The sequence below is a fragment of the Diospyros lotus genome, chromosome 2 (genome assembly GCF_014633365.1).
Source record: "Diospyros lotus cultivar Yz01 chromosome 2, ASM1463336v1, whole genome shotgun sequence".
NCBI lineage: Eukaryota > Viridiplantae > Streptophyta > Magnoliopsida > Ericales > Ebenaceae > Diospyros > Diospyros lotus.
In genome coordinates, this window is record NC_068339.1 from 7,659,122 (window position 1) to 7,684,251 (window position 25,130).

General features: G+C 35.8%; 3 protein-coding genes across 3 annotated transcripts; all 3 read right to left on the reverse strand.

Annotated features, from left to right (window-relative positions):
• Positions 1-56: 56 nt before the first annotated feature.
• On the reverse strand, positions 57-3,661 carry LOC127794240 (F-box/kelch-repeat protein At1g55270-like). Its single transcript, XM_052325183.1, has 2 exons — positions 2,797-3,661; positions 57-1,618 (listed from the first exon to the last, which is right to left on the reverse strand). Exons 1-2 carry the CDS (start codon positions 2,821-2,823, stop codon positions 359-361), a joined length of 1,287 nt encoding a protein of 428 aa, XP_052181143.1. The 5' UTR covers positions 2,824-3,661; the 3' UTR covers positions 57-358.
• A 5,296-nt stretch (positions 3,662-8,957) lies between these two features.
• LOC127794243 (uncharacterized) lies at positions 8,958-12,980 on the reverse strand. The gene is made up of 4 exons (XM_052325188.1): positions 11,994-12,980; positions 9,520-9,684; positions 9,378-9,429; positions 8,958-9,292 (listed from the first exon to the last, which is right to left on the reverse strand). Exons 1-4 carry the CDS (start codon positions 12,248-12,250, stop codon positions 9,203-9,205), a joined length of 564 nt encoding a protein of 187 aa, XP_052181148.1. The 5' UTR covers positions 12,251-12,980; the 3' UTR covers positions 8,958-9,202.
• A 482-nt stretch (positions 12,981-13,462) lies between these two features.
• On the reverse strand, positions 13,463-18,241 carry LOC127794242 (mediator of RNA polymerase II transcription subunit 17). Its single transcript, XM_052325187.1, has 8 exons — positions 17,793-18,241; positions 17,481-17,688; positions 16,178-16,291; positions 15,938-16,023; positions 15,273-15,660; positions 14,719-15,186; positions 14,279-14,593; positions 13,463-14,172 (listed from the first exon to the last, which is right to left on the reverse strand). Exons 1-8 carry the CDS (start codon positions 17,879-17,881, stop codon positions 13,843-13,845), a joined length of 1,998 nt encoding a protein of 665 aa, XP_052181147.1. The 5' UTR covers positions 17,882-18,241; the 3' UTR covers positions 13,463-13,842.
• Positions 18,242-25,130: the final 6,889 nt, after the last annotated feature.

Consider the following 25,130-nt stretch of genomic DNA (forward strand, 5'->3'; position numbering starts at 1 on the left):
AGGGCGGGCGGCTTGTCTGACTGAACATGACACGCAGTCAGAGGATGGCACAAAAATTCTATAAACTAGTAAGACAATATGCTCCCTTCAATTTTCAAACCATCTATCATACATGACATAGTTTTCGTAACACTGACAAGACAAAACTACAAGAAAGCAAGACAAACACTCTTTCGCGATCTGGCGCCTCTAATGGCCCGGCCACAGGCTCATTCAACCTGCGAACTACACCAAAACCAAACACACCTATGTGCATTGCTCGTTGTCCATCTCCGTGAGTTTTTAATTGTTCATCCCCGTGTTTCTCTCTCTTCTCTCCAGTTCAGACAGCAGGGCGCAATAGAGCGAATAACCATCTTCAAGCTACAAGAACCTGGCAGTGCACGATGTGGCTCTTGAGGCGGTTCCTACCAGCGAGGTTCGACAAAATGTTGGTGACCAATGTCTTGAACTGACCCTTCCTCGCAATGGTTTCCCATAAATTTTGGGCGGCAGCTCTCCTCGCATCATCAGATTTTGCAACGTCTACCAGAGAAATAGTCATATTGTTCCGGACAATGCAGAGTTTTCCATTTAGAGGGAGAAGTGCCACCGCCTCCAAGGCCTTGGAATTGCCCAAATGCATCTTACTATCTATGTGTTTGCTCCAAGAGTCGGTACTTTCGTCATAAACCCTAAGTTTGCAGCCATCTCTACAGTCCAATGCATAGAGGTGCCCATTCACGGAAGTACATGGGTTCCTCCAACCTGTAACCATTCCAGTATATGAACGGTACCAACTATCAGTTTCAGGGTCATAGACCTCACTCAGAACTTGTCGCTGAGGCCCTATACCCTTCAGGAACCACTTCCCCTCGTAAACAACCCCAATGAATGGCACCATTGCCGTGCTCATATCTGAAATGAAGGACCATCGGTTCTTGTTTGGATCATAAACTTCGGCTGATCTCAAGGACCGGTGGACACCCTCGTTCTCACCACCAGCTACATATAAACAGTTGTTTATGACACAAGATCCAAAGAAATGGCGCCTGTGAAGCATGTCCGGAGCACGCCGCCATTTATTATTCCTTGCACTGTAAAAAATCACTCTTCTCATGGAACCCTTGATTGGATCTTTACCACCGAATAGATAAAGGTGACAACCACTGAGAACAGCACATCCAAATCCTAAGGCTTCAGAATATTCTTTTGGGACAGGAGGGAGAGGCTGCCAAAGCTGGTGTATGGGATCAAAGGCATGCCAAGAGATTTTTCCATCTCGATCTCTTTTCATGATGTATATCCATTCTTCTGCAATTCCTAGATTTTTCCGGAGTGAGTAGAAGAAATTACCAGCCAAGAGGCGGTACCATCTTTTGCAGACTAAGCGAAGCTTACTGTGCTCAGCTCTTGGGACCCGGATTAAGCAAGCAATTGCAAGATCATCGGGGAGTCCTGGAAGCAGAGGGGATTGGCTCCTATTCCTGTCAGCCCGTGCTGGCTTCTGCCTGGTAGGATGAATCGATGGCTTAATGTCAGGCTGGAGGCACAGCTTCGTACCAGGAACAAATTTCTTTGCTCCAGCTACATTTTTGAGACCTGCATCTACTCTACAGAGACATGCCGTTGTATCAACCTGCAAAATTGAGGCAAGCACTGGCAAATTTATAATCTTTATTTGCATTATGTCCAGAAACCATCCGAACACATCTTATGACACTATCAGCAGAGAAAGAAAAAACCCAGACAATCATACAGTTATTAGCATTTCACTCAATCTATATACACATAGATTCATAGTAAGTTACTCAAGAAACAAATTGACAAATGATAATGCAAAGGGGCGGGAGGAAAATAGGAAAGCTGACAAATTAAGAAGACTACTATGATTAACTGAAGGATGATTGTATGTTTCTCTATATGATATAGCCCAATATTATTTAAATTAGAATCGAAGAAGGCAGTACTCTATTCAAGAAGGGTATGCCAACCATAAGAATGACAAGCCTTGAAAGGGACTTCTAAATACGTCAACAAAAAGAAGGCATCGTGATGCCTTCAGTTCACAGAATGGGGAGTGGCACAAGAAAAAACTACAGAAACTTAGTTGCAAATTATCATTACTACCATGACATTAATCAATACAGCAAGTAAGATGCGTGTTTTCTATAGTTATGTTATAGGAGCTCAGGAAACCTCGTTTTCTATGCTGGATGCACACTCACATTTTGACAGTCTAGTACTTGAAATATTGAGTTTCCAGGATATTCAAATGAGCATTTAGCAATCACATAAGGTATGAAGGAAGAAATTAATATTCACATAGGATAATCATAATCATCCAATTATAATTGATAAGTAAACAAGGAAAACATGATTTTGGGTATCAATAGAAAAAACGCTTACAGGCAATTGACATGGTCAAGGAGAAAATCCTAGGGTCATCTGTCCTTAAGCGTAGGCAATGAAAATAACAGGACAGCCGCAAGAGGTGACTGAAACTGAACCCTAGAGTAGCTGATTTAGCGCAATGGGGGCATAGGCCTTTATGGTACAATTCAATAAATTTGATAATGGACCATCTCTCTATGTCCAATATATTGAGGCTCTAATTGATCTCACTATTTTTCTTGAATGGTTGAAGTAAAAAGGTAAAACCCATTATGACATAGTTGAAAAACAGAATTATTAAAAAAATACTCAAATATAAGAATTAAGAATTCCCTTATTGCAACAACCATAACCTTGAAGTCCTAGCACACATCAGTCTACATGTATAGTAACAAAGCAACAAGGGAAAATGAAAAAATTTACCAAAGGTGGCTGAATCATTGCTTCCATTTTTCTTGAAATCCAGCTCAAAAAACCACCTTAAATTTCAATTTCCTTTTTCTAGATCATCGTCCCCCAAAGAGAATTCATACATCAGAAGTGCATCAGAAAACCTAACGACCAGATCACCCCCAAATCCCAAAATTCACCTTCGAAATCGAAATGGAAGCTAAGAAACTCGTACAGTGCTCATACAGAATTCTGCATTGAGGCTCTGGAAATACAGAATTCTCAGCTTGGAAATTGAAGAACGGATCAAAAACCGATAGCCACAACCTCTTCAGTTTTGAAAACCCACCTCATACCAAATTCCAATCCGTAAGAACTCCACATAATCCACAAACCAAGAAAATCTGAATCCAAATCCAACAATCCGAAATCCTAGCCCACTTCAGGGACTTAATCTTCAAAACCCAATTCCCAAAACTCAAAACCCAGAACGTAAACCCTCCAAAAACCAATTTCTGTCCATTCAGAGAGAGAGAGAGAGAACAGCAACCTCAAATACTAATCGACCACAAATGCGAGCCAGCGAGAAATCAAATGGGCGCAAAGAAAAAGCACCAAAGAAAGCGGAGAGGAGAGACTCCTCTCTCTCTATCTCTCTCAGCGTTGAAATGCTGAGTGGAAAATAGGGCCCATAGTCCCAACCCAACCAAGGGCTCGACTCAACCCAACAAGACAGCTTGAGAAGACCGTAGAGAGAGAGAGAGAGAGAGGGAGGTGGAAATGAGCAAACGCAAACCTAGCTAGCCATAGAGAGAGGGAGGGGAAAGAGACGCTGCATTACATTTTCAGGAACTCAACTGAACAGAGGAAGAAATCAAACTAGTAGAGTCTCGAGTAGCAGCTACCTCTTACAAATCATATTATTATTCCAATTCCACCGCCACTTTTTGGAGGATTATTTATTGCATTTGTTATTTTCACTCTATATATATAATTTTTTTTAAATTTAATATTTATAATGATATTTTATATTATAATTATTGTTTTGACATGCATATAATAATAAATTTGTAGAATGAAAACGTCGTTTTCAAGCTACCTGAGCCTGCAAAAATAAGAAAACAGTTAGAGAGCGCGAGGAGGTCCCCGCGCAAACATTCCGACGCTTTAGTTAGATATTGAATATAATGAAATAAACAGTATTGAAATAGTATCAAAGACCTTCCTCATTTCTCCAATAATGTATAATTGCCTATTTATTGAGAAATATAGAATTATTTAAAATGTAATAGAATTACAGATAACGCTTATCTTGATAGATGATATTTATCTTATCATTTTTAGGGATATAATTTTTTAAGGATAATGCTTATCCAAATATTTCATAACCATTTTAGAATTTAAAATTCGCTATGGATAATTATCTATCATCTTTTTGGAATATTCAAAAGGATTTTTAAATATCGGATTTATCGTGTTTGCGCACTTTGTGTGGGACCCCCCTGACATATAAGAAATTTATACCTTTTAGCACAAAAAGACATTTTGAATTTTTGGGCTTACTTGACCTTTTAATTAGCTTTTACTTATGACACAACAATTGCTCCACACTCTTGCATTTGGCTGTAAAGCAAAGGGAAGAGTACATTAATTATGCCTCGTCGCTGTCGGGCTACTCGCAAGACAAGAATCTTATACCTTAACGCTACCAGACTACTTGCAAGATAACAACTTTATTTTCTCCTCATTGTCGGGCTATGCGCAGGACAATGGGCCTTTTGCTTTTCCCCTATTATCGAGCTATATATAAGCAGGGTAACAGATTTGTTTTTCCCTTGTTGCTGGGCTATGTGCGGGGCAATGAGCTTTGTTTTCTCTTCATTACCGGGCCATGTGCAGGACAATTAACTTGTTGTTTTTCCCTCGTTGTCGAGCTATGTGCAGGGCAACAGGTCTTTTGCTTTTTGCCATAATATTGCGGCTCCCCAATTTCATGTGTATATGCTTGCTGAAATATTTGTAGGTGACATCTGTAATTCAAAATAATATCAATATTTTATTTTTGCGGTTCGGCATACCACCTACATCCGCAATCTGAGAGTATTTTGTTTTCGCGGTTCGACGTAACACCTACGTTCGCACTGAGAGAAAATATTCATATTTTGTTTTCGTGATTCAACGTAACGTCTACGTCTGCACTGAGAGAGAATATCCATATTTTATTTTCACGGTTCGACGTAACGCCTACGTCCGCAATTAAAGAATAATAATATTTTATTTTTGCGGTTCGGCATAACGCTTACATCCGTATGTGTTCAAGGCGAATCATTCGTCTGCTCACATTTATTGACCCCCAAACATTTTAACAAAATTAATTAAATTTAAATCAATGATATGAGCATAAAGAAATTAATTAAATTGGGAGAAAGAAGAAAAAACTCCATGCTCAGATTTGCTCAGATCTGGGTGACGAATCTTCCTGTTGCTTCTTGCCCATGTTGCCTTCTGCCTGACTGCTGAAGCGTGATTTACCTTGCTTCTTCCTCCCTTATTTTCTGGATTTAAACTATTTTTTCCAGGGAAAAGCTTCATCCAGAAGCTCTCATAATAATAATATAATATGTATAAGATATGCTTAATAATAAATTTGTTTTTCTCCCCAGCTTCCACGAGAATCTTTATGATATAATATATATACATATCATTTATCATTTATACAATGCTCGCTATTTCTGCTTCCACGAGAAGCCCAATATATTCAAATTGATGATTGCACACATAAATTAATGGCTGATACATATAATATCTCTTAACATTTTTTTTTTAATTTTCTTTTTTTGCCAAGCCTCCACACAAAGCTTATTCATATATATAGAGAGAGATTTCTCTCCTTTTTTTAATTATTTTTATTTTTAAATAAAATAATAATTAAAAAATGAAACAGTGGGAGATGTAAAAATATTAACTAAAGGAGCATACTATTAATGCGATTATCATATGTGTGTAATGCCTTCTTTCCCAATTGATTTGATTTGCCTTCATGCGGCTTGAGATTGTGTGAGAACCGTTGTAGTATTAATAGGCTTTTTGGACATTTCCCACAGACGGCACCAATTGTTGTGGCATGGATACAATAATAAATTTGTAGAATAGAAACATCTTCTTCAAGCCGCCTGAGCCTGCAAAAATAAGAAAATAGTCAGAGGGCGCGAGAAGGTCTACGATCAAACACTCCGACGCTTCAGTTAGATATTGAATATAATGAAAGAAACGGTATTGAAATAGTATCAAAGACCTTCCTCCTTTCTCCAAGAATGTATAATTGTCTATTTGTAGAGAAATATAGAATGATTTAAAATGTAACAGAATTACAGATAACGCTTATCTTGATAAATGATATTTATCTTATTCTTTTTAGGGATATAATTTATTAAGGATAATGTTTATCCAAATATTTCATAACCATTTTAGAATTTAGAATTCGTTATGGATAATTATCTATTATTTTCTTGGAATATTCAAAAGGATTTTTAAATGTCAGACTTATCGTTTTTGCGCACTTTGTGTGGGACCCCCGCATATGAAAAATTTATGCCTTTTAGCCCAAAAAGACATTTTGGGTTTTTGGGCTTACTTGACCCTTTAATGAACTTTTACTTATGATACAATAATTATGATTATTAATTAAATTAAAAAAAATAAAAGAGCCGAAAAAGTAATGATACATACCATTCCAATTCCACCACCAGATTTTGGAGGATTGCATTTTGTTTTCTCCTGTATGTATGATTTCAAAATATTATCTTTAAACTTGACATTTATTTTATATCAATATTTTATATTTTAATTAAAATTATTTATTAAATTAGAGAGAGGTAAAGAGTGTAAAAAATAAAAAAGGTTAATGTTATTAATAAAATTACATTGGTTTATCAAAAAAGGTTTTGAAATAAATATATTTATTAATAATTAATAAAAGTATTTAAAATAAAAAATAATATTATAAAATAAATACATTTTATTATTTAAAAATAAAATATAACGTAACTGGTAGTCTAGTCTCCTCTTTTACTTAATTAATGTTCAAAAAGATTGGATTGGAGCAATCAATTGAAAAGAGTAGAGATTTACACAGTTCAATTGAGCTTGTAACTGAATTGGGATATATTTAGGTTATAAATCAAAAGCTAAAAACAAAATATTCACGCATTAATAAAATCATAGATTTAATAAAAAAAAATAGAAAATAATATGTGGTATTTGAATAATAGACAACTAAATATATCAATTCTTTTTAAATATTTTAAATTATTATTATATTTTTACCCTTTTTTTGTTTTGAAAAATCACAACCAGACTTGATTTTGATTTTGGTTGTTTGCCATAATTGGAATCAATTACCCAACTAATCAAAACATGTATCAACCTCTTAGAAAGTGAATCAACTTTTATTACATCAATTCATTTCAAACTTTTAAAACCACCTCTTATTAGGGAATTTTTAGAATTGACTAAAAGAAAAGGGTATCTTATATCTTGTCCCTAACTTACTTATTTAGTCTTATATTCCAGTTAGAATCACAATATATTAACATTAATGTATGTATCAAGAAAGCAGTAAATCTGGTAGATAGTGGCCACCCAATTATTAGAAGGTGATCGATGTTTTCGGCCACTACCTACCACTAAAACTATCAAATTTGTTTTTGAAATACCTTAGGCCTTGGCTTTGCCTACTTCACTAAGGGCAAGTGAGTCTCTCTGGAATCTACGGTCCTCTGTAATGCTTCATCTTCATGCTTGTTTTTAGTGACCATGCGTTGGGCCCAAAATGCGATGATGGATGATATTTATTAATTAATTAGATTATTATGCATCTATAATCAGTGTGACTGATTGGACTATGATTGCAATTTGCAAAGCCATGACATTATCTTTATATAATCTTTAATTTGCTTTACTGAGGAGATGTGATAAAAATATAAAAAAGAAGAATTTGCTCAATGCTAACAAAATACTGCTTTGTGAAAAGATATATCATGGATGGATGCACTAGTGGTTGACAAAGAAAAGAAAGAAGATGCTCGTTAAGTTGTAACTGGCACTTTGGGGCAAGGAGCCGAGACCGTGCATCTACGTGTAAACTGTGGTTTGTCTATCGATCAAAATATGCACTTTGTTATCTTTTGAGTGTGATTTAAGTAATTAAACTCGTTGAAAACACGTATATTATATAGACATTATTATAAAAATCTATGACATTTGCACTTGCTTTTGAAAAGATGAAAACCCTAATACCATTTTTTGCCTCAAACCCACGCCTTAGGCAAAAGTGTGAGTTGAAGATTGACATGGGATTGCCGGGGAAATCAATTACTCATCATTTTTGGAGTTGGTGCAACGGCTAGTAGTGTGGTTTCTTACTCATTACCCGAGAGGAGCAATAATCATGGGCATGGGGTGACCTGCACTGCACTCACTTGAATGGTGGTAGTATCCTAAAGGCTGCTGCTGCTGCTGCTGCTGCTGCTCATACATGGATTCTTTCTACGCGAGACCTTCACTTTCTCTTCCGTGGGGTGCAATTTTAGAAAAGTGAGAGGGCGTTTCCGTCATTTGCCCAGTCATCAAATAACATTCCCCCCGCTTTTTTTTTTTTTTTGGGAGGTGGCGGGGGGGGGGGGGGGGGGGGGGAGAAGGGGGGTGGTGAGGGGGACTTCTAGTCATTTGTATTTTTATTGGGTGTAATTCACCCAAAAATAAACACATCAATCAATCAAGATAGCTAATCTAAACAATGATTAAATGGGTCAAATATGTTGCATGCTTAAGCACTAAATAACCAGAAATTGCAAGTGCCTAAGAAGGCAATGCCATATTTCAATCAACATAGGTGGAGATCAAGTTCTGGATCCTAAAGTACAAACTACAAGAGGATTACTTGGATCAATATAGGGCTTCAGCAATAAACAGGACAAATATTTTTAAAGATGAATATCCAAAAGTTCAGTTTAGAACAAGGTCGAGTGAGTGACTGTTAACAAATGCCAATTAGAGGACAAATATCTCAAGTCAAATTGCATGTTTGTTTTAGGAAACTCTCACTTAGCCAAATCAAAAATAAATTCATACAGATGAAGGAAGCTTACTGCTTGGCCAAAGAATGGTGATAAAAATCAGAAAAAGACCAGTCATGCAAAAATACTAATTCCATTTCTATTCAATCCATCCAGACATATGGTCAAGGTTTTCAGAACTTTCATCAATTAATTGAAAACACTGGAATCAACCGATAAAAGACAGGAATCTTGTTTAGCATCAGTTTGTATGCATCAAATACAAGGGAAGAAACCTTTCTAAACCTGCTTTGAATTTAAAAACTATAACATCTAATCCTACTTCTGTATTTTCATGGAGTTCTCACCTGGATCCAAAAGGCTCAATCTATACGTAGCACATTTGTTTGTGGCCTCAATGCCCCAATCAGCAAGTATGGCACCAATACCATGCCAGCCATAAACAGTGTAAACTGCAGAATGCAATATGCCTCAGCTAATTTTGTCAAGTTCAAAAATTTGTACATGTAAACACAACACTAAAAGAATAAAGCTCACCACAAGAGGCAGAGTCAGGAAACTCCAAATTGGCCATAAAGCAAAGGAAAACCTGCATAAGATATCCAGAATAACATACGTGATCAGCTGTTGAACTTAGTATCGTATAAAAACAAGTGCAGAAAGCAGGAGGTCCTCTTACAAGCAAAAGGAGACAATCCCAATTAAGGTAACAACTGGCAGGGCTGATTCACTTGAAAGATCCCACTTTTCATTAGATTTCCGTAATCTCCATGCTAGTATACTCATGTATAAGAGGTAAATAGTATTCAAACAAACTCCCAGCATCGCGAGGTATAATGGTACTCTGCACAAAGCATACACATGGTTAGTACATATAAGCAATGAGATCTCATTTCTCTACACACATCCACCGTAATTTATATCTTAAGGCATAGATTCTTATTAAAGAAAATCCTCGTGAAAAGTAAATCTATATTTTATTATGAAATGGAACAAATGGGACAAAGGGTTGAAAAAAGCTGCATAAAATTTACAAAGTCAAAGGAGAAGCGAGGAAATGCCTGGTAATATCTAGAAGCATGAGCTTAACTTGAGAAGTCAGGCTTGAGCCATTAGGTTTATCACTTATAATTATAAAATTATTGAAATTAACTGGGGAGTAAACAGTTGTTAGTAATGTGATATATTTACAGAATTAGAACCTGAATACCACCTGTAAAGTTTACCTGCCCCAAATAAAACGGGCCAACAGAGCCTTCTAACAGTTTTGCTATGAAAACTAAATGACAAGTTGAAAGGAAGGAGACCACTTCTACGGTGTCATATCAGGAAAAACATGTTTCTCATTACTGTATCAACTAGAAACATTATCTCTCTGATTCTTTCTTTTTTTTTCACTTCACAAATAGAAAAAGAACCTTACTGATGCTGCACTCATTTTCTCTGATCCTTTTCTTGGAAAAAGATTTTGAAACATCAATACAACACTATATACTATATTAGTGGTCTATTTAAAAGAACCCAAATGTTTTCTTAAAAAAAAAACTTTTTAATATTAATGCAGGGAGGAAACTGAAGAGGAGAAGAAAAGAATAGCAAAAGGTCACATAATTTGGCAGTTCTTTAGTTAACCATGCGAGTATCCGATCATTCAACATTTCTTGAAAGCATAGTTTACATATAAATTTCTCAGATGTTCTTCTGTACGGTTAAGCAAATATCCCTACAACATGAGAAATCTTTATGTTATGTGTCAACCCTACACCAGACCTTAAACCCACTAATCCAGCAAAAATAAATCTTCTCTAACTTCCAATCAACTGAACACTTTCATGACCGTAATAAATGAAAAGGAGACAGTCCGCTTGTCATAACCTTTAGAACTAGGGGTAAAAATCTTTTGGGTATGCTGTCAAAGAGCTCAATGAATCTGGCAGTGGAAATACAAAATATCATAACCCACTCATTTCCAAACCCATTTTTCCATAACAAACAAAAGAAAATCCCAGCAAACATGGACAAATTTTTTCAAGCTAACTTTTAGATAATCTACAGATCATTATGCTTAATGGTACACATTCATTTTCTCTCAAGGTAACATCAAGAATATGACATTCACCCACAAAAGTGCTCAAAGATTCTGGATGACAACATCAATACCTTTCTTTATAATTGAAAATAAAACCTTAGACCATTGGAAGTGAAACAAAAATCTATCTTCGTTAATGGAAGGATTTTTGAAATCATAGTTGTTTAAGTAAATTCCATTTCCTTCAACAACATAACAAGCCTTTATCCCACTATGTGGGGTCGGCTACATGAATTTGTGTATTTTCATTCATTTCTATCCATTGCATTTTCTTCAATAATTCCCATATGCTTAATACAAACCTAAGTGTCTCCCACCACTTTTCTTTTTTGGTCTTCCTCTACCCTTTGCTAACTACTTGTTCCATGCTATCAACTCTCCTCACAAGAGCCTCTATTGGTCTTCTTCTCACATGACCAAAATATCATACTTGTGTCTCCTACATCTTATCTTCAATAGGAGCCATTATGACCTCATCTTTTCTCCATATAACTGCGCATCCATATTAGCATCCTCATCTAAATCACGCTCATAATTTTTTCTAACTTTGAAGGAAAGAACCCAAAATTAAATTTTTTTTTCCAAGGTTGATATTGGAAGTGAGTTTGAGCTGATAATATGAAAAAATAGGATGTTCATAGAATTGCAATACACATATTTAGTTTCTCTTGTGAGTAGCACAACATGTACTTGGAATCTCGTAGTGGCATTATGAGGGATCAGGTTACTTGGAATAGGATTATGAGGTTTTTTCTGCTACACATTATAACTTGTTTGAGGTAGTGAGATTTTTTGTTCCTCCGACCAGAGACTTATGTAATAAGTCAAACCGTGTACATTTGTTTGCCTTTGTTTACTTTTTCCTCCTCCTTACTTTCTCTAATAGCCTACTTCTCATCATCACATCTTTACTATTCTAACAAATTCTCCATGATATAAAAGACTATAAATATATCAATCTTAGCCTCTAACAGTCAGAAACAAAACAATGAACTTATCCGTCTTCTGTTATTCATACAGAACTGATAAAAGAGAAATAAACATAAGTGTTTATAAGGTTTTACCTTCTAATCCGCCCATCGTGCCATAACAGGTAAATGAAATTGGAATGCCGGTCACCATAATACACGATAAAAACTGCAGAACCAATCCAAAGAACATTCTCTGAAATCTCAACCCATTTGCGCTTCTTCTGCGAAGGCGGTGACTGAGGGCACGGCCTTGAACAAGCATCATCCTCAAGATCGTCGCTGCTTGAGGCATATCCTTGGCTGTGCCTCTGCCTTATCAATCCACCCCCAACAGGCGTTCCTCCCGACATATACACAAAAATGATGGCAACAAAAGAATCCCAAACAAATGAACTTTATAAATCCCTATCAACTGCTAAAATTTAGTCATCCCAAATCACAAGAAGCACAGAGTATCATTAGTTCTTCGTAACTTCTCGATTGTACCAAATAAGAAAAGTTAATCCACAAACCTAAAATCACTAAACAATGTCACTTATGAAACAGTATCGGAAACTACAAGTCTCGGAGAAGTAAATCCAGAAATGCAAGATAGAATAACATCCATTCCAATCAAGTTGTATCATAAAACCTAGAACCCAGAAAAAAGAGCCAAACCAAAAAGTTCATAGCAGTATCCTCATGGAGAATCAAATTCCTCCCGAAAGCCACATCAAAATCGGATTTCCTCTCATATCCAGAAAAGGGAAAACCAGATTACACAGAATCATAGTCCATGCAACACCAATGCCTTAACTGCCCAAAACCAGCGACGCAATTCAAAATTGCCAAACCTCGGACAGTTCGGCTGCTGGGATTAATGTCAACAATGACGATTCAAGAAGAAGAAGAAGAAGAAGAAAGGACAAAATACTTGGCAACGGAAGGTCGATTTGCGGCGCCCACAATAGGGATCTGGGGCTGGGGCTTGGCTTGGCTTGGCTGGTGGGTAAGAGAGAGCCGTAGAGCTACAGACTTTCAGTTGGAGTCGGCTTAGATTCGTTTCTTGTACCTTGAAGTTGGAGGAATGTGCGCGATTGATTGGCATTTGGTTCCTTCTTTGAAATTTCAATATTTCAAAGAAGGAGGTAATGTTTATTTTACAAATTGTTATTTTTTATTATTTTAAAATATGAATAGTAATATGCCTACTATTATCAACATGTTATTAAAAATTAACCCATTAAGAAAATAAATAAATAAATCAACCATTTTACCCTTTACCTCTATCCTCTTTCTCTTTTCCTTTTTGTCTCAATAAACATATATATATATATATTTAAGTAAAGGATAAATTATTATTTTTTAAATAAATAATAGCAGTTATATAACAACTTAAGTAAGTTGTTATGAATTTTTAAATTCAAGGATATGGGATCATCAAAGTTGTAATCAAGTGGGAGATAATAATGTTGGTGAACCTAAAATCTTGCATTCAGTTGATCTCACATTAGGTCTCAATTAGTATAATCTTATTTTTCTTTATTAAAAAAAACACTGAATGTAATATATACCCTAAAATATTACACAGAAAAATATATCAACTTGAATAGAGATACTAAAAGTATGAAGAATATTGGTTACCCGACGCGACTAACATAACGATTGCCTGGGCTGTCCCCGTTGGGACACTACAGAATACAGACAACAAACAGTATGGCGATATGGTAAGATCCAGTAACAATCTATTTTAACACTGTAATCTAGTTGATCACCACTACTACTAGGAGAAGAGGCCTACGACATCGAGAAGGGATCAAAATCAGGAAAGACAGACAGGGTCAGGGGCAGCGATTTGACTAGGTCATACCCCTATAACCCATTACCATTAGAGAGCAAAACTAGAACTGGAAGCCAGCAGCAATAAGAGAGAACCTCTGCTATTTTGAGCCTACGAAAATCATCAGGGGCGGTTCCTACCACCGTTGCAGAGGTTGACCAAGTCCATCAACGTTGAATACAGCACCTCCAATGACAAATACCCCAAATATTTCTTGCTTCTCTCATATTCACCACCACCTCCTCCTCCAAATTTGCTTTCCTCGCTGTCCATCACCATCCACCACGAGATGCATCCTTGCCCGTCTTCCGGCTCCTCCGGGTCGACGTGCGCCACCAGCCCTAGCGTTTCTCCTTGCTCCAACTCAAACGACAAGCTCAGATAGTCCCGCCTCACTTTTATTCCCATCATCAGAGCTTCCTCGTGAAGCCAGTGCACAACTTGGCTTGCAATCTGTCCTCAAAAATATTTCACATTCTCAACAAACATATTATTCTCACACATAAAGTGACAAAAACCAAAAACACAATAAATAAAAAATAACAACACAGATATGTACCTGCTGAAGAAGTATCAGCGGAAGATCTGCCAAGTCACACTCATATCTGTTCATGGTGGAGATGCTCTCAGATCTTTTGAAGAGACCGACAACATTTGGAGCACCTTCCCCTTCTACATTGATGCAATCGTCATTCACCACCACCTTAGTCCGAAACTGTGATTTTACATCCTTGTTATGTTTGACGCCTGAGCTTTGGGCTTGGCGTCCAGCGTGAAGAATGGACTGGGGAACACTGATGGAGAGTGTCCAAGAAGATGTTCGAGAATGCCAAGTAGGATGGGATATAAGATGAAGATAAGGAACCCCAGCAACCTTCAGGCATCAAATAGATTGTTAGAATAAAAATGGTGAAGCAAAGATAAACGAGCTTGAAGTCAAAATTTATAAACTACTTCAGAGTCAAAATTCATTCCCAAGAAAAATGATTCAAGTTATACCAGATTTTCCAACTCAACCAGAACTTGATTGGCAAAGATCCTGTGAGCCAGAGACATGCAGAAATGACTTAGAAAATTTAACCCATCCTTCGCTGGTTGAATCGCTAATTGAGGTCTACTAGCAGCACTGGATCCTTCCTTGGCTCTTCGAAGAACATGTTCGTGAAAGAGTTGCTCTAAATAAATTTCAGAACTAATTCGATCAGGAAACCTCGACTTCCTTTTGGAGGTATCATTTTTTCCTTCACCTAATCTTGATCCATCAGATGTTTCCATCGGTATAATTGCAGTGTCCAAATTCTGAGCCACTGGACTATCAATTATTTTATCATCTTTTTGAAATGGAAAAAGCGAAATGAATGCAGAAGCTCCTTCACCTATACTCAATTGTAAATAGTTTTCTCTTATCCCAGTCACATTGACCCCAAAAGATGGACTGAATGCCTCATGATTTGCCCAATCAAAAACCTGCAAACAGACAACCTTAAAGCAATAAAAAAAATGCTTACACATATGGAAGGATTAGAAATGCAATTATGCAAGGAAGAATGCACCTGCTCATCAAAGATTGAAAGATGGACTTCCCGAAGGAGTGAATGTGTTTCTTTAAGACTCTCGTCATCAGTGAAAGGTTCTTTCTTAGTTTCATCAGGCAAATCCTCATAGGAGAAATGGGATGTTGTTCTACTAGATTTCCTCCGATTATTACCCAAGTCAGTGCCAAGAAATGAAAATTGAAGACAGTGGCGTGACTTTGGAGGTAAGTTCACAACAAGCATCCTAGTTGGATCATGCTCAATACGTGCAGTCGATATAGCTGAAGGGCGGGATATGGCTGCTGAATCATATAATGAATTATCAAATAGATCAATATAGAAGCCTTCATTGGCAGAAGAAGAAGAGACCACACGCTGCCGTTTAACCTTCCAGTTTTGCTGCAATCTATAGGTCTGTTAGCAATATGTAAATAAAGGCTAAAACTAATATGAGACAATAACATTATTTATATATATATATATGTCCGGGAGGCAGTACATGTCAAGAAAACAATATACAACCACAGCCATGTGTGAACAACAAAGTGGGAAGATGCGAAAAGGGAGGGAAAACATGGATATTGTTACTTTAGCAAAATCACAAATAAAAATGAAATGTAATGCTTCCTGAAATTTAGGAGTAGTTTAGCCATCCCTGTCTTAAGCTATGTAGGGATGCTTACCGGATGAGAGCACCGTAGAATCTTGCTTCTCTAGTGACCTGCTGTTCCAATGCTTTGGCAGATTTCTTGAAATATTTCCCAAGATCCTGCCAATCAGAAACTTGGAGCAGTTCAGAAACAGCACATGACATATCCAATCTAGAATTATGCAAATATGACGAGGCTGCCAAAGAAAGTATTATTTCATGGATAAATAACAAAAATACTAAAATAACAAATGTCAGAAAGAAATAAGAGTACCCTAAAGCATTGCAGCTTTGTTGCTGTAGATACAGATAAGTCACACAGTAATTCATTAGGTAACTGCTTGGGTCGAGTCATGCCAGCCACAGTAACTGCATCGTTAGCTTCCACCTACACATAGAAATGGAAAACACAGATTACTTAACTAATCGTATTCCATTCCCCAGCAACACCATTTTTCTCATACTCACTAATGCAGTGGAAAGTCATATTTGATAAGATACTAAGATACTTCAGAGCAAAGTCATATCAAGCAAGAGCACAACTAGAACAAAGCAATTACTATACGTCAAAAGTTTCAGCTCAAAGTTTGGTATTTGATTCAAATTGTAAACAATAACTACATTAAAGTTACCTAAAAGTCCAAATCAATTTTCTCTATTTGGTTTTTAATTTTTTGTTAGAAAACTAAAAACTAAGCATATTGTTTGATAAGGCATTGCTTCATGTATTTTTGTTGAATTGACTTGGCCCATCAAGTTACAGGTAGGTTCAAGTCAGGCTAAGCCAGCCTGTTTGGCATCTCTAGTGAAAAACAAATTAGTGGTTACTTGACTCGTTAAGTTATGGGTAGGTTCAGGTCGGTCTAAGCCAGTCTGTTTGGCATCTCTAGTGAAAAACAAATTAGTGGTGACTTGACTCATTAAGTTATGGGTAGGTTCAGGTCAGTCCAAGCCAGTCTGTTTGGCATCTACAGTGCAAAACAAATTGGCGGTGACTTGGCCCGTCAAGTTACGAGTAGGTTCAAGTCGGGCTAAGCCAGCCTGTTTGCATCTCTAGTGAAACAAATTAGCGGTGATTATTGAACATTAATGTGAGAGAAATATTGAGTGAGATTGAAACCTGAAAACAAAAATTGAAAATAAAAATCGGTAATCAAACAGAATATTTTGTGTGCTTAAAATTTTGAAAATAAAAACAGGTAATGAAACAGAATATTTTATTTTTATTTACAAAATTTTAAGAACAAAAACAAAAAACTGAAAATGAAATGGCAATCAAACGTCCCTTAATTGTACAACTAAGTTTGACACAGATTTTTTAAATCAAAACCATAATTTGCTGGAAACCACAATACCAAAACCCTTTTAACTTACTAAAGAACACATAACATTCAAGTCAAATTGTCAATTCAATATTAAAGTTAACAAAAAATAAAAGAGTCCATTTTTCACTGTATTCAAACCCTAGAACAACTATGTCCAACACAAATTTAGAACCAAAACGACCACTTCCCGGAATTGCCAACGTAAAAGCCCTATCATTTTGGAGAATTATCATACAAATAAAAGTAACTCACAGTTTTGATGAGATCGAATATGACAGAGAGCTCCTGATGAGCCAACTGCAAATTCTCCACCATGCTCTGCCACGGCCACGGCGTCGCTGTGGCCTCCTTGGAGGAAGAACTCTTCTTCTGCTTCTTACTCGGGTCTTGCCTCTCCACCGCCCATGCGAAGTCTATTCGCCGAATTAAGTTCATTCGCTTCTCATCATAACCTTCATCGCTGCAACACAAACAAACATATCACTGTGTATCCATACATTACAATCAAATATGTACACACATTAAAAACCGAGGGAATCGAAGGCGATGCGAGCACAAGCTTACAAAGGGAATCGCTCAGCTCCGTTTTCTTCAATGGCATCCAGACGCTTGATCTGAAGTTTGTCTAGAGAGATTTCCAAGTTCCCGTCCATCTTCGCGGGATTTTTCCGGGAAAAATCTCGGAGAAAATACAATGCGAGCCCTAGAAGATGATTATGAAGAAGAGAAATGAAGGATTTGTGAAGGCATGGGCAAACTCGGTTCAAGACTTCAATGTTGCGTTATCTCGCGATTATTCTAGTCTTCAGCGAGAATGAAGTCTCTTGACTACTTTAGGCCAGCGAAAGAGGCGAATCAGCCGATAGGACAGAGGGAGGGGTGACATCGGCGACTGGGGATAGAGGCAAGAGGGCGGAGCGTCGAGGGCAGAACAGAACGCCGAGATGGCAGAGATTGGGTGAGGTCAGGTTGAGGTTTTGAGGAAGGATAATGGATTTGGGAATTCCCTAGGTATTTGCAAATTTTGACTTTTTGAAGTACTTGAATCGAAGTCAACTGAATCGAATCGAATCAATTTGAGTTGTTCCATTTTTTACATTACTTAAAACGTAATTCGAATGAACATTACATACATGAAAATTGAAAAAAAAAATTGATATTTAAAATAAAAAAAATTAAGTCTTAGACATAAATTCTTCTCATTAGAATTTTTTTCTTATTTCAACCACATGTTTGATCTAATTTTGTGACATTTGTTCTACTATAACTAAAACATTACCCTGAAATAAAAAGAGAGATTACTTTATTAAGCTTTTTTAGTCTGGACCTGATTCATAAATGTCTTTTGAGAATGTTTATCTCCACTATTCCTTGTTTTATCCTATAATAATTTTGTGCCAAGTGACAATTTAATTTTGTATTGGATGTTTATTGATTAAGTTTTTTTTTTTTTAAAAAAAAGAGAAAATCTATATTATTATATATGTCTGGTGAACAATTTAAAAAAAAAACCAGAATTTTTCTTCAAAAAAAAAAAGAATGAATTGTTTGTATAATTTTACTATGTGAGTTAAAAAAGTCTCAATTATTTGAACCATCAACAAACATGAATAAGTGTTGTAACTGTGTGTGTGAAGATGAGTAGTGGGGCTAAGGATTCAATCTCCAACAAAACAATTTTGGCATGATATACATTAACATCTAAAAGAAAACATCAGGTATTTATTTTTAAGATATATTTTAAATAGTTGGACAAACGATATATTGATGTTAGTTTAGTTGGTCGCAAGTTCAATCTTCGATCTACAAAATTGAAGCAAAATTTTATGGGCAGTCAAATGTGGTGGTGAGACTAAGAGACTTGTGCAATGCTCGAGCCTCGAGAAATACTCCGTAGATCTCAATTGGACAATTTCATAAACTCTCACGTGAGTCTCACTTAACTCTCATTATTGTGTGTTTTTGTCATTTGGCATGAATAAATGAGTGGATATCAGTGCAGTTTAAGCCAATGGAAAAGATGAATAGAACGTGAGTGATTTGCAGGGAATTTCAATTTGGGTTGGGTTTAATTGTTTTTAAGTTTATAAATTTTGGATTAACTGACATTTTGTATCTTGAAATTATTAATTTATTTTATTTCTTTTACAGAAAGAGGGGGTACATTTACTAACTACTTACTGAGCTTTTATGTATAAAAGATGGTCCACTTCGGTTCAGGGAAGGGCCGTCATGAAGCCTACTACTAGTATCAGTATGGGCCCGTGGGCCGTTGTGAAGCCTACTACTAGTATCAGTATGGGCTCATTAATGGCATTTACATAGGATAAGTGTTGTTAATTTTGGTGTGTGGCGTGTCCAGTTCAATCTTAGCACTTTTTACTACCAATTCGAGATTTCAGACTTTTAAGTACGTTTTTTTGTCTTAAAAATTCATATAATTTATTTTTTTAAAAAAAATAAAAGATGAATATAAAGTTGAAAAATTTTAAAAAATAAGTTTATTATTTTTAATATAAAATTCAATCATTTAACAATAAAATAAAATAATAATTAAAAAATGAAAATAGGCAGTCAAATGTGGTGTCTATTTTGATTTCGACAACTCAATAATGAAAGCAAAAATAGAAATTATCATTTGGCATCCCATAAGTTGGACGTTGGATGCACTAACAAACAAGCAATTCAAACTATAACAATCATTTACAAATAATTGGCATATTTCTGGTGGATGGGAATCATATTTCTGGTGGATTAAAATTTTTGATTTAATTTTTATTAAGGGTTAATGTGGTTTGGTTTTAAAATTTGACAATTTTAATTATTTCTATTCGATTTGATTTTCGTGTTAAAAAAATTGAAATAACTACACCGACTGAATTTACTAAACGGCGTTATTTTTTACCCGAACTGAATAAGAAAAGAAGAATAAAGCTATCATGATCCATAGGAAAACTGTTTTATTTAAATATGTTCACATGGTGACATTAATAATAATTTTTCTTGACAGTTGTACATCTCTTTTGATGTCAGGAGAATTGTATACTTGTATATTTGTACATTGTATTAATTGTTTAGATATTCTAGTGCAATCTTTGGTTGAGACTTAGGGATGCCCTAATTTAAAACTATAAGTGTTTTTTGTGGTTCTCAATAAATTTTTTATTTATAGAAAAAAAAAGAACATGAGAACAAAAAATTAGAACATATCATTTTGTCTTTAGCCTTTTCTCAATAACTGCAAGACTGCAATCCCCAATTCGAGTCTTTCGTCGTTGTCTCTAACCAATTACAACTCTTCATCTCTCTCTCTAATGCCAATGATGGCCAGCCGTATCCCATCATTACCAACTTCTCTCTCTTTGTGATTGTTTTTTCCCATCACAAGCCGCTAGCTCCATTGCACCACCTTGCTCGCCCCATTGACGATGCCTTCACAACCACCATCGCCTTAAACACCACATTTGTTTCCTTCAATGATTTATGACATCTAAGATTTGGCCTATTCAGTAAGATTTTCAGCAACCTTTTCAGTTTTTTGGTATATGCACACACGAATGTGGTGGTGAACATTAAAACTTAGATATATTGAAATTCGACAGTTAAATTTTTTTGATTTTTTGATATGTGAATTGTTGAGTCAACGCTAATCTATATTAGTTTTGATAGTCGGAATCTATCGTAAATGATGACTGACGATATTTTTTCAAAAACATAAGTTTTGACAAGAAAATTAATTTTAAATTTACAAAAAATTAATCGTTGGATCAAATTCACTTTTGAATATATGAATCACTGCATTTGGGGGAATTCGATAACGAGTTCTGATTATTGAAATCATGGGTCGACTCGATGGCTGGCGGTAATAGTAAGGTTGAAAATTATTTTAATTTTTTTTTAAATTTCTCAATTTTTTTGGTTTTGTCAGTTTTTTCAATTTTTTGATTTGTTTTTTTTTTTTCTATCAGTTCAATTTTTGATTTATTTAATTTCTTAATTTATTTAATTAGTTTAGTTGAATTTTTTAAATAACTTCAATCTATTTAATTTTAACATTTTGGTTAGTTGGCTACCGAACTGACTAATTGTCGACACTCGTCCCGTCGGGAATTCAATTGCGAATTTGATTCAATAAATAAACACACGGTTTTGAGTTGGGTTTCTCTTACGCATGCGGCGTTTGGGAGCCAGCCGGGATCGACTTGATGGCGACACCTCACTAAAGGTCGTCCATCCAAGACTTGTCTTGCAGCCTGTTTGGATTTTTAGAAAGAAAAGGACAACCTCACTTTGTTTTCTTTCCTCCCGTGCCGTGCATGCATTTTGATCCCCAGCCAGGTGAGGCCTGGCCAGACCAGAGGCAGGCAGGTAGGTGCAATTTTATTTTCTTTTTTTTTTTTAAAATTAACTTCAATTACTAATTTTAATTTTGAGTGAGAGAGTTTGTTGTGATGCAAAAATGTTTTGATGTTGATTCAATAGTTTTATAACTTAATTCCACACTAATAATTTATCAGCCAGTCCCTTTAGACATCCTAGTCGACAGACAAATGATGATTCAGGCTTACATTAATTTATTAATTATATAATAACCCAACATTTAATATATATATATATTTTTTACTAAGATGACTCCATCATTTAATAGTTCCCCAAATTAAGAAGCTATCAATTCATGCATGCACCTATCGATGTCTTCGCTGCATTGTGAAGCTTCTATCAACACTTGGGGGGTAAGTTCGCTCTCCCTCCTCAAATCTTGCCTGAATTTGGTTTTTAGTTCACGTCCTTTGACACAGACAACTAAATAAATAAACACCGTAAAGCTGATATATAAAGAATAGGTGGGTAATAGATTGCGTGAAATAAATAAAAAATTAAAAAAATAATAAAAAATTATAATACTTATTATATATGAATAATAAAAATGGTGTTCGCATTGAGAGACTGATACACCAATATTAATAAGATAAGAAATATGGACAATAAAAATGGTATTCGTATTGAGAGGTTGCCACATCGATATTAATAAAATAAGAAGTGCTTGACGTGCGAATCCAACATCAAATTTATCAAACCTATATATATATATATATATTATAATGTCTAGATTAAAACCGACACGATATAAAATCCAATCTAACCTTGGATTGGCCCTGGACGGTGAGGGTGTCTGTTGAGACAGCTGAGATAATTAGTAAAAAAACTATGTTGTTGCTTTCATGTCAAACTAATTAAATTATTTAATTAAGTTTGGATGTCGTTTGGTGGGGCCATGCCCAAGCGGGCAGAGCCGGTATTTACTTCGTGTACTCCTGTTTGTACTGGAAATTTCTCAATGGTTCTTGACTTCTAGCAACTAGCAATTTGCAACTGTCACGTCATAAATTAATGAAGTCTATAGATAATCTGCTACTCCAATGAATAAATTTATTTAACTGTCACATCATGTTCCCAAAACATATTATAATCGAATTAAAAGTCGTTTTACGTGGCTCAACAGGCCTACTGAGCGGTTCACAAAGAGGAGACAAAAAGAAGATTTTGTCCCCGCTCATTTTGTAAATTTGCGAAGCGGGCCACTACCCCCCTCGCTTTGCGCGTCTTCCCTACTTGTCATGGCTGTCGCTTGCCTCTCCATCGCGCCTCGCTGCAGTGGCCCGGCCTCGCTTCTGTCACCTCATCGCCATTGCCGACAATCAATGCAACAACTGTTGGCAAGACGAGGCCCGGCGACTACAGTGAGGCGCTGTGGAGAGGCGAGCGACGGCCATAGCAGGCAGGGGAGACGTGCAGAGCATGGGGGAAATCTATTGGAGAGGGAAGGAGAGAGCAAGGCATGGGGGTAAAATGGTCTTTTTGCCTCCTTTCAGTAAACCCGTTGGGCTCTCTAGCATTTTTCCAGAATTAAATCGTCTAATTTTAACTAACTGATTCGAATCGACCTTAAATAAATAATTAAACAAAACTACTACACTAACCAAAGTAATCGATTTTAAATTTAAACTAACTGAACCAAAAACCTACCCAAAAATTGACTACCATATAGCCGAACATATACGAGGAATGCATGGAGTTAGACACAGAATAAGATTAAATGAACATGATAAGAGAAACAAAAACAAGAAAAAATGGTAGCTCAAGATTGTACCGATGGCCGATGAAGAAGCACAAATCTGGAGATGAAACTAACCTCAAGGTTGTAGCGAAGAAAAAGAATAACAGTTAGCTGCTCGATCCAGAGATGAACGTCGAGCAGTAGATTTGGAGTGAGCGTTAGGAACATAGGGTTTCGAGGTGAGGCGACCTCTCAGATGGGAGTTCGGATTCAGATGCAGAGGTCGGCGTCGGCGTCGGTAACTCGAAAGGAGACAAAGGGCTGAAAACAAAGGGCCAACCAGTCGGCCCTCCGTCTTTGACTTTTTGATCTCTCTGACCTTTCATTTTTCGTTTCTCCAACCTTCGTCTTCGTCTCTGAGGGATAGTGGTGGTGATGGTAGCCGTGGATGGTGGTAGGGGGTGGCCGACAGAAAAGAAAAAGGAGATTTCTCTCCTGTAAGGGCGAGGCATGGGTGAAATAAAAGAAAGAAGATTGAACTAAAGGGGAGAAGGGGTTTTTGGGGGGCCGCGCTGGGTGGGTGGGTTTATTTGGTTCGTTGGTTTGGGGGGGTGTAGTTCGGTTTATTTGGTTAATCCAACTGAAATAACTGAATTGATAAAATTAACTAAATTTTTTTGTTAAAATTAATCGAACCAATAAGTGATCTTTTAATAACTAAATCGAACCGACCAATTCAATTGATTTAGTTCGATCTAACCAAACTAATGCATACCCCCAGGTCTTCCAACTCACTCTACAAGATTAGGGCTGTATTGTATATTAGACTTGCATTTATTTTTTATATCAAAAATTATGGGATCAAGTAGAACTCCCGAAAAAAAGTATCTCAAGGATTAGCCATAAAATATTATAAAAATAACAACCCTGATCTTTAAGATTTAAAATAATTATAAAGATTATACTTAATGTTTCACAATAGAATAAGTTGCAAGAGATTTAAAATTATGGTAAAATTTCTCATTTGTCATTAATTAAGTTTAATTAAATATTAAAAATAATTAAAATATTCTTATTCATCTCACTATTCTTTTCATCTTTTTTTTTTCCTAATTTCTTCTTTTTCTTTCTCTTTTCTACTCTCATAGATGTTTCCAATGTCACCAACCTCCCTCCATTATTGTCAGTAGCCCCATGTCAGTAGTGTAAGGATATGTCTCCCTTATATTCAAACTCAAATTTGAGATTAAGATGAATGTAGGCAATAAACTCATTTAGCTTCATTGCACGTTGAAATTGAATTTATTGATTTCATTAATGTTCATGTCCACGATAAATTTATTATTTATTTTTTTAAATCAAATAAGATATGAAAAAGAATAAATGAAAAAATAATTATTTCATCTCTTTATTTAATAATAAAAAACACCATTAAATTTTTTTTTTTTAAAACGTGAGAGATAATTTTTATAATTAATAACCAGTTATTGCAATCTTTCTTAAAAAATATTACTTCAGTCCAGTTGGGTGTGCACATATATATATATATATATATTTTTTTTCTTCATTCAAGGGATTGAGGGATTGAGGAATTGAGGAAGATGTCATTTGATAATTGAAAGTTAGTGGGATCAAATAATATAAATTTTAGAATAATCAATTTCATAGAATGGGATTAAATTAAACCTTGTTTGTTGTTGTTGTGGTTGTTGTAAGTGAAAATATGCTCATTAGTTAACATACAAATCATAAAAGACAATTAATATGAGACGACTATGGATAAGTGAGATGTCTTTGTGACGTGTCAAATTGAAGAAACAAATCCCAAAAGACAGCTTGAATTT

Coding starts and splice junctions, on each gene's coding strand:
- LOC127794240 (XM_052325183.1), bottom strand. CDS start 2,823: ATGGAAGCAATGATTCAGCCACCTTTG. Junction 1,619..2,796: donor CAATGATTCAGCCACCTTTG/GTAAATTTTTTC, acceptor TCAATTTTGCAG/GTTGATACAACGGCATGTCT.
- LOC127794243 (XM_052325188.1), bottom strand. CDS start 12,250: ATGTCGGGAGGAACGCCTGTTGGGGGTGGATTGATAAGGCAGAGGCAC. Junction 9,685..11,993: donor CACGATGGGCGGATTAGAAG/GTAAAACCTTAT, acceptor TGCTTTGTGCAG/AGTACCATTATACCTCGCGA. Junction 9,430..9,519: donor GGGATTGTCTCCTTTTGCTT/GTAAGAGGACCT, acceptor TATCTTATGCAG/GTTTTCCTTTGCTTTATGGC.
- LOC127794242 (XM_052325187.1), bottom strand. CDS start 17,881: ATGGACGGGAACTTGGAAATCTCTCTAGACAAACTTCAGATCAAGCGT. Junction 17,689..17,792: donor GGAGCTGAGCGATTCCCTTT/GTAAGCTTGTGC, acceptor TTTGTGTTGCAG/CGATGAAGGTTATGATGAGA. Junction 14,594..14,718: donor TGGTTGAGTTGGAAAATCTG/GTATAACTTGAA, acceptor TGATGCCTGAAG/GTTGCTGGGGTTCCTTATCT.